Source organism: Haliotis rubra, unplaced genomic scaffold (assembly GCF_003918875.1).
Source record: "Haliotis rubra isolate DU_JTF1 unplaced genomic scaffold, ASM391887v1 Scf1210, whole genome shotgun sequence".
Classification (NCBI taxonomy): Eukaryota; Metazoa; Mollusca; class Gastropoda; order Lepetellida; family Haliotidae; genus Haliotis; species Haliotis rubra.
In genome coordinates, this window is record NW_025765127.1 from 80,211 (window position 1) to 94,209 (window position 13,999).

Here is a 13,999-nt window from a genome sequence, read left to right on the forward strand (position 1 = left end):
ACTCACCATAGAAGTCTACCTCGGATCGGTTCGTAATAATACAGAACGGCAACTTTTACCCGGGGTGACAATAAGCTGGGGCATCACAGGCAGGTACCAACGTTGCCGTATCATCATACAACCGGACCCCAGAGCGGGTTCTATAGTCCCCTCAGTAAGATGCCCGATGATGTTCGTGTGGGCCTTAGAGTTACCTATTAGCCTCTAGCCTATTTCCCTGTAACGATGATCTAAACCTTATAAGCCTCAAATACACTATGCAAGAATTAAATGTCGATGCGATTTAAAGATCTTTTTAGAATATATTATATACACACAGGATGGGGCTGTACCCAGTCGCGGAGGAAGTCCGAAGCCACTGGAAACCGTGAAGCGGGTTCGCTTTGAGCCAGTTATCGCGGCATAAAAGCGCCAACTAGAACAAGACCCGCGACACACGGGCAGCATTGTATAAGAAGTACCATAGAGCTTCCAATGTCGTGGATGGGGTTGATACGCCCTTTATGGCTGCCAGTATGGGGTTAGGGGCAGTAGGTATTGGGTTGTTGGCTACCATCATAGCTGCACCGCAGTGCTAGGCATCGAAATAACAGCTGGGGTGTCAGGGTTGGCGGATTGGTGTTTAAGTTTGTGTAGCGCAGGCTGCATCGTAAAGCGTTGAAACACGATGAGATCAGGATTCTGGCTGAGGCAAAGCTGAACCACGGTAAGTGGCGTATTTCTACAGCACTCACTGACAGTAAGATCTCAGAGGAGGAATCTCGTTCAATCCTCTCTAAACTCGATAAGTACCGTAAGATGAAACAAGAAATCCGGCTCAAGTCTCGTAAGTCTGCTATCGGTGAAGACGAGAAAAAAAAGTACATAGAACAAGGGGTGCGAAACATTAAACTGTTTCACAAGACATAGTGCCACGTGTGGGCGGGAAATTAACGGGGGCTCAAAAGTAGTAGATACAATGGTGGCGAGATCTAAGGGCGTGACAAAAGCTTTATTTATGAAATAAGGCTTGGCAGAGGCTTTTGTTGGACTTGATCCCGGACTATCATTAGATATACTACTTAACGAGATGGTTTTCACATTTGTACAGAAATACTTTGATCAGAATACTAATGTTGACTGGCTTACTCAATCACTGGGTTCTCCAAATGTGTTTTCATAATGTTCAATTTTATCATAACAGGATTATAGATTTTGCATACTTGTTTTCATAACGTTCACTTTGATCAAAACAAGATTATAGATTTTGCATGCTTGTTTTTACAATGTACACTTTGATCAAAACATTATTATAGATTTTTTTAGGTTGTTGAGTTTCCATTTAACTAAAGGAGTTACTTCCTGCTAGGATTTCGAATCCCCACATGGGTACAATGTGTGAAGCCCATTTCTGGTGTCCCCCACCGTAATGTTGCTGGAATATTGCAAAAGGCGGCGTAAAGCCAAACTCAGTCAGTCAGTCAGTCCTACTAGGATTGTTTTTCCAGCATAAACAATATAAAATATAGAAAGAAGTACAGGGTCTAGGGTTAACATTCAATTATGACTGGCAAATAATAGGAAAATATTATCCACTCTACCAAATTCAACACTATCTACAGTCCGTTTGAGTCAGAAACGGACCGATGAATTGCAAATTTTATCATTGTACAAAATTGCCACATAAATATAAATAGTACACATGTTTATCATTTACTAATACCCAACAGCTTTCTTATATTTGAAAATTTTCTGGACTCCACCAAAAAAGTTCTTTAAGAAACTATCATCATTGAAAACGCAAAAGTTGTTATTTGTCGCGGCGGGGTGAAACCGCAGAAACTGAAAAGCCACTATCTCGTCGTGCACGGGATACACATGCCTGATGAAAAATGAAGTTGAATGCTGGCGGTGAAACAGTTGATGATTAAAGTGTAGGATTTTTCCGTGCTGAAGCCAAAAGGGGCAAACCATTTTATGCCATTAATAAATTCCGGAAGCGGGCAGCAAAAGCTTTAGGAGTATCAGCAAGGGTACTGACAAATGTTTTGGAACACAAACATTGTGAGGGTGATGCGAAGCAGGTAGGGGTCGTGTCAAAATCACACAAATTAAAACATTTGGACAACTGTCAAAAGAACCTTGTTAGGCAGTCTATCAACAAGCTCTATTCTGAAAACAAATACATGTCGCTGAAAATTTTAAAAAAGCATTTGAAGCTAGAACACAACCTCAGAGTATCAAAGTACACACTCTGGCGACTCTTACACTCTTTCGGGTATCGTTATAAGATAATTTCGGAGGAGAATAGGTCAGTACTCTGTGAACGCCCCTGATATCGTTCGCTTGAGAAATAATTTTCTCAGGGTTATAAAGAAGTAGCGCGAGGAAGGGTTCGAGCCAGTGTACTTGGACGAGACCTGGGTCAATGCCTCGCACACTGCCAGCAGTCAGTGGGTACCCGATGGGGGTGATAAGGGGTCACGTAGAAAGCTGCCTGTAGGGAAAGGAGAGAGACTAATCATTCTCCATGCTGGTTGCTCCAGCAAAGGCTTTCTCCCAGGCTGCGACTTGGTATTCAGGGCAAAGTCCACAGATAACAGAGACTACCATTCCGAGATGAATGGTGCGGTTTTCCTCGATTGGGTTACAAACAAGTTGGTACCAGCTCTACCAGAGAAGTCTTTTAACGTAATGGACAATGCCCCATACCACAGTGTGCAGAACCCTGACAGTAAAGCCCCCGACATCGAACAGTCAAAAAGGTGATATGATATCATGGCTCGACAAATTTCAGATCGCACGGCCTTCAAAGGCAACGAAGCCTCAGCTATATGAGATCTTAAAAAGCCACAAAGGTGAACCTTTCTACAAAGTTGACAGTTACATAAAAAGTAAGGGTCACGATATTCTGCGACTTCCACCCTATCACTGTGACCTTAACCCCATTGAAATGATATGGGGTATTGTCAAAGGAGATGTTGCCAGATGTTGCCGCAGTTCGTGTTAAATGGGTTGTTTGTGAGTGCGAAGCGAGCGTTGTGGAAGCCTAAACGATGACTTACTTGTGTTCAGATTGCTTCAGGGCGGTGGGGTAGCCTAATGGTTAAAGCGTTGGCTCATCACGCCAAAGACACGGGTTCGAATCCCCACATGGGCACAATGTGTGAAGCCCATTTCTGGTGTCCCCCGCCATGATGTTGCTGGAATATTGCTAAAAGCGGCTTAAAACCAAACTCAGTCAGTCAGATCGCTTCAGGGAAGTTAAAGAATCAAAACTACTTACTGGTTGTAGTAAAATATGTATATGATTGATTACCATAAAGATTTTCCATGACACAACTTGTAACATAACGATTTCTTCCTCGGGAAGCGAGGTTGTGGTCGAAGTAACAATAATATTGTAAGTAGAATTATATTGACACCCACCTCGATTCCATGAGAGAAATTGTTATGTTATAAGCTATTTCATGCAAATTCCTATTGGCCATCAATCAAATACATATTTTACTACCAGTAGAAAGTAGTTTTGATTTTGTAACTCGGTGAAAACAAACCTAAACAGCATTTATCCTCAGACTGGCGGATGTTTGCGACGGGGCGCCGCCATTTATGGAAATCGTAAAGTCACGGGCTAAAGTCTATTAGAATTCACGAGATTATGGTTTGTTTTCATCAAGTTAGAAAATCAAAACTATTTTCTACTCGTAGTTACATATGTATTTGAATCATGACCAAAAGGATTTTGCATGACACAACTTGTAACATAACGATTTCTTCCACGGAAGCGAGGTGGGGGTCGAAGTGACAATACTGCGCAATGCATTTCTTGCTACATTCACGTGGTTAATGTCCACGCACCAGTATGTAGATACTAGTCAATGTACGTCTCTCTATATTTGGTCTTATAATCCTAATTAGTTTATTATCATACTTGTATGCATTTTGAAACTAAATAAAAAGCAGACGATCTGCTGATACTTATAGTGAATGTATAACAGGACTGTAATATCTAGACATTTTATAGCCAATGTGAATCCTAATTTGCACACACGCCCTAGTGTATGTTGTCTGTCTCATTAGACTTCACGGCGAAAAAAATGATTCTGTTGAATGCTACGACAAATGAATAAAAACAAATTGCAAATATTTAAATTAAAACAGATTAAAGGTCACATGCAGCCTAAAAATCAAACATAATTAAAACACAATTATCACTTATTCATGACATATAATATACAATCCTCATTTGCAGATGCCCACACGGCTCATTGTGTTTGTATATATAGAGATGTTGGGTTTTGTAAATACATGCTCATTTTTTGTGTATAACATTTTGCAATCAACAGACATCATAACATGCCATGTGTTCAAGTATCACACCTGCCTGTCTGTGTAATTACATAATGTGACAGAGACCGAACTCGGGCCATAAATCAATGCATTTTGTTTATGGTATATAGCCTGATTGGTGTTAAGTTCAAATTGCATGTGGTCAGTGATATCAGCTGTGTATTGAATATTGTCATTAGCAGACAGGCAGGCAGACACACAGGTGTCAATAAAACAAGACATTGAGTTTTGTCTGTGACAACGACATTAGAAAAATAGCTCACACCAAAGCCTTCACCGAGTATTCACCGGACAACCCGATTTCAAGCTGCGCGAACCTATTTCACTGCGCACGTGCTATGAGCGCAGCCCAGCTGTTGAAACCACTTGAATTCCCCCCAAACGCTGGGGGAAAATTAGTGAATCGTTTGAACTACGATTTCGCGCATTTTTTTTCATCCCGTTATTTTTCAACTTTATAAGTTGAATTTGCATTTTTTGACGATTTGTTTCGGTAAGTCCATACCAAAAGGTATCAGAATCTGCAAAGTTGTATTTTACGTTGCATGTGACCTTTAAAGTTGTAGGAACAATGTCAGGCTATTACCTTGTTCGAGGAATGTATCCATCAATATCCACAAAAACGAGTGATATGACATTCATCTGCAGCTGTTCAAAGTGATGTGTCTTTTAACAGTCTAATATACAAAAAAGTGATATATCATTTCAGGTATTTCACATTGGTGTATAGTCTTATTGGTCACCCAAGATGTGAGGTGAGGTGAAATTGGGTTTAACGTCGTGCTTGAGAATATTTCGCTCATATGACGACGTGCATAAGTATGTGCGTCTGCTTGTACTAGCCCAGACTGAAGCTGGTTTTATAGTGCTAGCCCACTGAGATACCATGCCGCAGTGAAGCATGAATACCCCACTCAGACACATTATACTGACTCCGAGCCGACCAGTCCTTGTTGTACCCATTAATGCCGAGCGCCAGGCAGGGACCAACAAGTACCATATTTTAACGTCTTTTGGTATGACGCGGTCGGGGATCGAACCGACGACCTTCCGCTGTCCGGGCGGACGCTCTAACCACTACACCACGGAGGCGGTCTCACCCAAGATAGCACACCTGGCAACTAATTGCATAATGTCCGCCATTCTTTAAAAAAAGTAATTTAGTTAGCCCATAATGAGCAATCAATCAATGTATTGGCGGTTAATCCTTTGAAAGAATGACCTTGTTTTTACAGACACAGACACGACAGAGTGTATTCAGTATAGATTAGTAAATTTACATACATAAACAGTACCTTTTGACAAATCCACTGTGCAAGATAAAAGTAATTAATCAATCAGCATGTTATCGGTTAATCCTTTGATCGATGTTTATAATGTTGAGTATTTACTCCAGACACAAGAAATGCCAAATGGGAATCTTTGTCGGGTAATCTAAGTGGTGTTTACCACTAATTATGTTATAATACTGTTATAAATTCATTAACTGACCATCAAATGAATGATGACAAATAACGTGTAGGTTTACAACACGGATTACAACAAGGGAGTATTAATTGCTGTATTGCATGTAATTTCAATTGCATGTGAAAACTTATGGGCCGACACTGTTTTGAGAATACGAACAGAACTTCATTGTTGCATAAGAAATACATATAAGCATTTGCTATGTGCTAAAACTGTATGTAGCTATTTACCTAAGTAAATTTTCAGATTCTTCTAGCAATGGCAAAGTAGGGTTGTTTAGTTTACTGATTCAAATAAATCAAATGTCAATTTTTAATATCATACGTAATAGACATGATATTTTTACATGATATGATTAAATATCGTGGTAAAAAAATCCACAGAAATGGGATCAATTTGGATCAGTCATTATACCAGGGATACTCTACAACAGGGATAGGTCACTCGCTTGCTTTCTTTCCCATTTGTACTAATTAGCGTGTGCCTTGTCATGCTCCAACGCACACAGTGACTTGGTTCGTTCCCAGCGCAACTTCGGCTGCGTTTAACAGTACATCAGCCAGTGTATTGTATCAGTCGGAATTTTACGATGAATGACTGAATGATGAATTAAGAGCAAGAATTTTTTATATGTGAATGAATGAAAGAAGTAAAGAAAAAGAACAAAAGAAAGAAATACATATGCGAATGAATGAAAGAATAAATGATACACCACGGCCATCCCTGCCCAAACATGTTAAAGAACGCAAAACTATTGGTAGAACACATGTGTTAACATCAGCTGTCCTTTTTTTAAAAACATTTTTTTACATTAGTAACTAATTCAGATATCTTATTGCATGTGTGGAATGGCATGGGCATTGACAGAATGTTAACTGACACTGTTACAGACCCCTCAAAAACAAAGTTTAGAACTATCACAAAGCGTTGTAAACACCTTTCCAGTTTTGTCACATACTAAGATCAACAAGAAAGAAAGAAGTTTTAGAACTATAACACTCAAGCATCACAAGCATCAATGGCGTATCAGAACAGATCGGCGATATGTCATATTTTTCACACACCTCAAATACACCCTAACAAAAAAAAATTAAATTATAAAACTATCACTATTACCCGGTACTTGCAAACACCTTTCACCTGATGGTATATTCCCCTCAAAAAAATTGAAGGTGTATGTGAAAGATGTTTTTGAACAATAGCTAGAAACAACACCCTGTAGTATTTCAATGGCAGATCGGCGATATGTCATATTTTTCACACACCTCAAATACACCCTAACAAAAAAAATTTAAATTATAAAACTATCACTGTTAGTATGGACGACAGACGACAAGCACGTTGTGTTAGGTTGCCATCTTTATTTCGTCTCTTTTCTTTATGGCAATCCCTCATAAAATGTCCACTTTCTCCACAGTTTTAACAACTACTGTCCAACTTTGGCTGATCCTTTTTGATAAGGTTTGGAATCAGAACGTCCAAATCTGTCAGAGAGATGTTGGGCAAGTGCATCATAGTCGTCTTGGACAACAACTGGCAATGTGCAGATGAACTTAACAGCATCTTTTCTCATACAGTCATGCAAACGCTCAAGTTTTTCGGCGTTGGACCATTGATATCTTCTAGCCATACGTTCAAACGGATAAAAGAAAACCTCCCAATCTTCTTGGCCGTCAAATGCCGCTAGCTTAGGACGCGGGACATCTTCAAATACAGACCGGTTATTGGCAAAACTCAGGAAGGATCCGCCTTGTCGAGCTGCTGGTGTTGAGCTCCCACCATGCGCAAGTGGTGCTTGTGGAACGCTTGTTTGCTCTGCATCAGATGTTTGAAATTGTCTGTTCCGTTGGACAGATGACTGGAAAGAATTGATCACAGACAATTCAGGATTGAATACAGAATGCCTTGGTGTACTGCTCCTTTGTTGTGCTGCAGCATCTCCTTTTGAATATACAGAGTCTTCTCTGATCTTTTCCACCTCATTGAGTCTTACTGCCACTGTCTCATGCATTTCCTGAAGACAACGCCTTACTTCCATTCTGTCTTCCTCCATCCTTCTTTGGAGCCAGGCTTGCTGCACCTGCTGTTCCTGGCGCCATCTTGTCTTTCAGCAGCCGTGTCACGAAAAAGCTCTTTGAACTCCATCACTAGGCTGCAGAGAGTGCCATCCTGGAAGGAATGGCTTGTGTCGCAAACCTCGCTGGTTGTGGGGTCTTCCACACTTGCCATCCTGAAAGAATGCAGCAGCTAGGACCTCCTGTGGGTCCACAGCAATTTGGAACTGTGGGTCAAAACACTCGTCTACTGCATCCAACTCTAGACGTTTAAGCCACTTCCTGGCTAGAACTTCACCAGGGTGGACCCCGTCGATAGTTAGCTTCCCAATGTTGTTCTGGGGAGGACGTCCTCTCCGTGTTTTGAACACGTCAAGTTGAAACTGTAGCGAGTTCCTCCCAAGGGATGTATTTAGGTTGACAATGTGATGATTAATCAGTTTGGTTTGTCTTGCCACTTCTGTATCTGAGTGTATCCAGCTTGGCTGTCTCTGATTGGCGTTCACTTCGTTCCAAACTGATACAGATACTGGGGGGAAGTCCAATGAACTTGATTCTGCAGTTTAGCTTCAATGCAATGTCCCTAGCTCTTAACAACTCACTATGCACTGAGTCTACAGTAGAGTTATTCCAACAGGTCACATTAATTATCTTTGAACTCTTGCACTTTTGGGTTACGTCACAAGTGCCAATCCATACATACACAATAGCTGTTTTCTGTTTCTGTTCAATAAGAGGTGGAAGTTTCCTGTCTAATTCATCAACTAATGTTTTGGCATTTGCTCCACTTATGCATAGAAAGTCCAGAGGAAGCTTAGATGAAGATTTAAGTAGCCGTTTTAAGTAGAAGCCTTTACTGTCACTTAAAAGCACTGCAAATCTGCTTGGTTCAGACACCGTTATCACTTTCTCTCTGGATTTTGAGTTCACAAAGTGAAATAAATCATGGACACTCATTTAACATGTAATGTTGAGAAATAGTCTTGAAAAGTACACCAATCATATTCAAATACAACAATGAACACAATTTGTGATGTAACTCTGCGAAAATGTATGATGAATGCAAGAAATTCACATTAAAACCACGAATTTATGTCCGGGAACATGAACGTATCGTCCAAACCGAGCACAGTTCTTAGATAACAGGAAACAAGGACGGATCGCCAAAACACAGCAGAGAAATTTCTGACAACCTGTCAGTTCAAATGTCGATTGAATGAAAATCCCAAGAAATTGTCAATGAAAAGCAAATTGTACTCAAAGATAAGTACAAGGTTAATCGTGAACAAGTATTTTACGCTCCTGACAATATCTTCTTGTGCAGTTACGGGATTAAGAACGATCTCACCGGAGTCCGCCGAAGCCGCTGAAGGGACAGGACCGCTTCAGAATCGTTGTACAGAGGATAGATCAGACCGTCTAGTCTAACCCCGTACAGAAGGCACTTGCGAAGACTAGTCACTTCTGACACCAGTGTAGCGTCTAATGCTGTCGCGGTTCTTTGGAACTTGGCGTTGGACACGCTACTATGGACGACAGACGACAAGCACGTTGTGTTAGGTTGCCATCTTTATTTATCGTCTGCTGTACACCACGTGACATTAGTCGCCCGTAGCTGTAAGGCGTGACTAGTCGAGCAGGCAGTACTACTCGATAACACTACAATATGTCATATTTTTCACACACCTCAAATCAGAGACCATATGATTATATTGTCTCTGCTCAAATACACCCCAACAAATTTGTTTTAGTTATAAAACTATCACTATTTCTTGCAAACACCTTTCAACTAAAGGTTTATTTCCCTTCCTAAAATTAAATGAATATGTGAAAGAAGTTTTTAGCGATATAATTTAGTCTTTCTTCGCTGTGTACTGAGAATTGAAGCCAGTGAGCTACAACATGCCAACTTGAAACTTTACTACAAATCTACTGTACTAATACTGACACTAATAACAATTATTTGACTTAAAATGAAGTGACAGAATAGGTAACTTATCTTCTACATGTAGGTTTTCAGTTGTCACAACACTCAGCTTATGTAATCAGCTGTTGAAAATAAACCGGGCTCAATCTTAAAAACTACGCTGCTGCCATATTGCCTACACTGGTCACGTGACGAGCCGAGGCATACGCTAAGGGGCTTTCCGAGGAGTGACCACTCCCCCTTATATAGTCTCCCTGATTATACCATCCAGGTTTTAGAAAACCTGAAAAAGCCCACACTCCTTTGATACTTTATTACAATCTGACAAGAACTATCGGGGATATTTTCAAATAACTGCATCTGATGGGCATCCACCCTTCTTAATGTCGCACTGTTTAGGTTGAAGAAATTAACTGTAACCGTGATGAGCGAGGCTGATAAAATAAGGCCTAGCGACACCAAGCAATTTTGACGGAATTGTCTATGAAAACAAGTTGTAACTAGGCAAAGCAGGAGACAAAATTAAATGACAGTAGATTGTGAGAACATATAGCCTTCATTTTTCACAACAGTTGTCACGATTTCAGGTTTATACAAACCTGTAAACAAGATATTTACCCCCTGAAATGTACATGAATTCTGCATCGGCCATCATATCTATTCCTCATATGACGTCACAGAGACGTGCCGCTCTGATTGGTTGAAATTTCGTTTGCGTGTGAGAATTGTGCACTGTTGTCAAAAAGGTCGATTTAAGTTAATTAAAGATCGAAAAGAGTAGTTTTAATGACAGGGTTTCATTTATAACGATGCCAATTAGTGATTCATGTATTTGTACCCCCCTAGAGTATATGTGATCTTTAATAGTTAATTCTGTCGCCTTGGTCTTAGGGACAATCAAATTTTTGCATTCCCATCTGTAATTTAATTGTTCTCGCCCGTTTTTCTCTTTGTCCCTATGTCTTCTACTTTAGGTATGGCTAAGAACAAATGCTTGCAGTGTCAAAAGTTCATGTCAGATTTAGACCCACACTCTTTATGTTTATCTTGTTTCACAGGGACCCCTTGCCTCAGGATCTTTGCCGTTCTGAACTCTCTGAGAAAGACTGGTTTAGTATGGACACTGCTAGATCTCAGACTAAAAAGTGCAAAAGTTCGCCATCATCAGAAAGCAGTAGGGCTAAAAAACCCTCCCTGGCATCCCCTTCCTTATCTCTGAAATCGGAATCTAAATCCAAATCTAGATCGAGATCTAAATCTGAGGCCTCTCATTTGGATATGTCGGCCATCTCTGATTTATTGACATCATTTAAAGCTGATTTGCAAGCCTCGGTCAGTCAATCTATGCCCGACCTGGAGATGCGGAATGAGGCTGAAATGAATTCTCTCCAGAGATTTTTTGATGAGGCACATAATTATGGCAAGACGACCACTGGTTGCACTGACTGGGTTGACGATAGCAACAGCCAGGGGCAAGAGTCAGTTTCTGTGAAACTCAGGTGTGCTCTACCTGGGAAAGCCGGGTATCACGCTCTGACTGGATCAGAAGGCCATTCCCCACATGGGGAGAAGCCAAGGGAGTGGGACTGGAGTGCTGGACTGGTCCCACGCCTGGGGCTTGGGTTTCCCGGCCTGGCTCTTGGCAGCCTACCACTATATCCACGGAAGATAACGGGTCTACGGATCAACAGTCTAGCAGCCAAGTGCCAAGCGGGATACACACGGGGCCTATGGACCACATTGATACTGACAAGCTGCCAATCATTCCCTGGTACCTGACCTCTGTGACTCAGAGGGGACTTCCGTTTATCCATTCTCCCATCCAGACTTTATTATGAAAGAGGGGTTATTAACTGTTCAACCCATGGACACATAGGCGGAGGACTTTGCGCTAGTTTGGTCTCTTAGGGAGAAAATTGAGTTAATACACGGACTTTACCCAAGCACGGCCCCACCTCAGTTTGATGAACCAGAGTGGGAATTACGGGTGGAACTGGGATCATCTGGTTGTTTACCGCCGGAACGGACCCCCAAGCTGTCTCTTCCCCACTCTTTTGCCCTTAAATCAGCGCTGGACTTGTATGTCATATATTACTGTAGATAAGCTGAATTTTGAGGATAAAAAAATGCAGCCTCTAGAAGGGGGTTGGCTTATTTATGGGTAACACTTTCGTCAAACTTTTTTCCAGGGGGTAAATGACATTGTATCGCTTTGTGTGAACAAACAAACCAGAGAAGACGACTTTGTCAGTAAAGACGTCAAATTTGCAATTCAGCATTACTAGACAAGATTATTTACCTTTTAAGTTCTAATTTGTTTTTGCTGGGATTAAGATTACCGCGTGTATTTGTCTGGTATATAGAGCCGGAAATAACAATCGGCTGTGCACACGTTTCCTGGCGATCTACTGGTGATTTAGTTAAAACATACACAATAATATAGCGGGATGAATTTTAAAGTGGAATGGAGTCACAGAACCGGAAGTGATGTTAGAAGACTGGAGATGATGTCAGAGGACCGGAAATCAATAATTAGGAGAATTAGAATATGTTTGGAGTATAAATCCAGGAATGAGAAGATACAGGCTACTCACAATACTTTTGAGCTTAGCATCCCTCACAATCCAGAATTCAAGCAGCACATTAAAACTACTAAGTCATAGTTATCCTAGAAAGATAAGGAGGATTGATCTTGGTTCTCTAGTGGTATATAAGGATTCTTCTTCTAGGGATAGACCCCCATCCTTATGTGGGATTCAGGCAGCCATAATCCAGAGGGAATGTTTACGCCATAATTAGGAACAATTACATGTATTGTTAGTAATTGTTAGTAAACTTACCTCTGGATTATGGGTTATACGTCCCGCCCTTCCTCCCGCGAATCCTTCTATAAGATATTTTGTCCTTCCAGAAAAATTGTGAAGGGTTTCAAATAACATTGAAGTGATGTCAGAGGTAGGGGAGGTAACTCTGTAGTTAGGTAGGCATACCACTAGAGATAGCAATGACACTAGGGATAGTGAAATACACAATGCCATTTTAGAAAGCCATGCCAATTAACACTTATCAGAGGGGTACACAAAGTCCACAGTCTAGACTACCAGTTGTCCGACTTCCATTTTTGTGGAAGCCGCGGTGGCTGAGCGGCCTAGGCGTCTGACTTTGTGTGCTGGCGATTCGGTGCCTGACTCTGAGGGTGTGGGTTCGAATCCCAGATTGGACTCAACCCAAAAAGTACTAGAATCTGTACTTTACTAAGAAGGTGTAATCCCAAATATAACATATATTACTAGGGATAGTGTTACAATATTCCAAAGGAATTAGGGAACCATAGTCCAGAGGTAAGTTTACTAACAATAACTAACAATATATGTAATTGTTCCTAATTGGCACTGATAACTCATCTCAGTCTCAATCTTTTCTCCTTTGTATTTATGCAGAATACATTATAAACAGTTGACTTTATAACTTGGTAAAGTACAGTGCAGTGTTAATTTTTTGTGTGTCTTTTCAGACTGAGGAACTGAACAAGTCTCTATATCTAACAGCAAAACCTGTGATATATCTGGTGAATCTGTCTGAAAAGGATTACATTCGGAAGAAAAATAAGAGGTTTGTAGCAACATGTTTGAGTTACAAATATAGAATAAAAATTCCAATCCATCAACTTGATCACAATTTGTATAGACAGAATGAAATATGTTTTCGTTTGTTGTTTGTTTAATTTTGCAGCTGTATGCTGAGGGTCTATGTTTGTCATCGACCCATGTAGTTGGTGTACATGCATCAACCAAGTCAGTGAGCCTGATCTCTTGATCCTTTTTGTTGCCTCTTTTGACATGCATGGGTGAAGATAAGTTCTAACCCAGATCGTCACAGGTCTGAGAACTTGTGACCAGCTTTAAGTCAAAGAACAAGAGAACATTATTAGTAATGAATATTTACAATGACAATGATTGTGACTGTGGGCCATTGTTGTGTTTGATCATCTCGGAGCAATTTCCCTGGACTGGTTGTTGCTTTTGTTACTGATTTTCTCCCGTGACTACCCGGATGATATCCCAGAATTCTTGACTAGTTCATTACCTTTGCTGCACCACCTGCATGCACAATTGATAGTATAAGTATGGACTGATCAACAAAGATGAAATCTTTTTTACTCGATAATATTTCCATCTTCATTAGTTTGATAACAAATGAAAACATTTTGAAGTTTAAC

The 13,999-nt window shown here is 40.6% G+C and overlaps 1 protein-coding gene across 1 annotated transcript in view; it reads left to right on the forward strand.

Moving 5' to 3' along the window:
• The window catches only part of LOC124265357 (obg-like ATPase 1), a gene marked incomplete at its 5' end in the record, with an annotated part of 191,500 nt that overhangs the window by 45,561 nt on the left and 131,940 nt on the right, over positions 1 to 13,999 (forward strand). Inside the window, one exon of the mRNA XM_046700132.1 lies at positions 13,295 to 13,392. Within this exon, the coding sequence (XP_046556088.1) occupies positions 13,295 to 13,392 (98 nt within the window). The remainder of the gene's footprint in view (positions 1 to 13,294; positions 13,393 to 13,999) is intronic.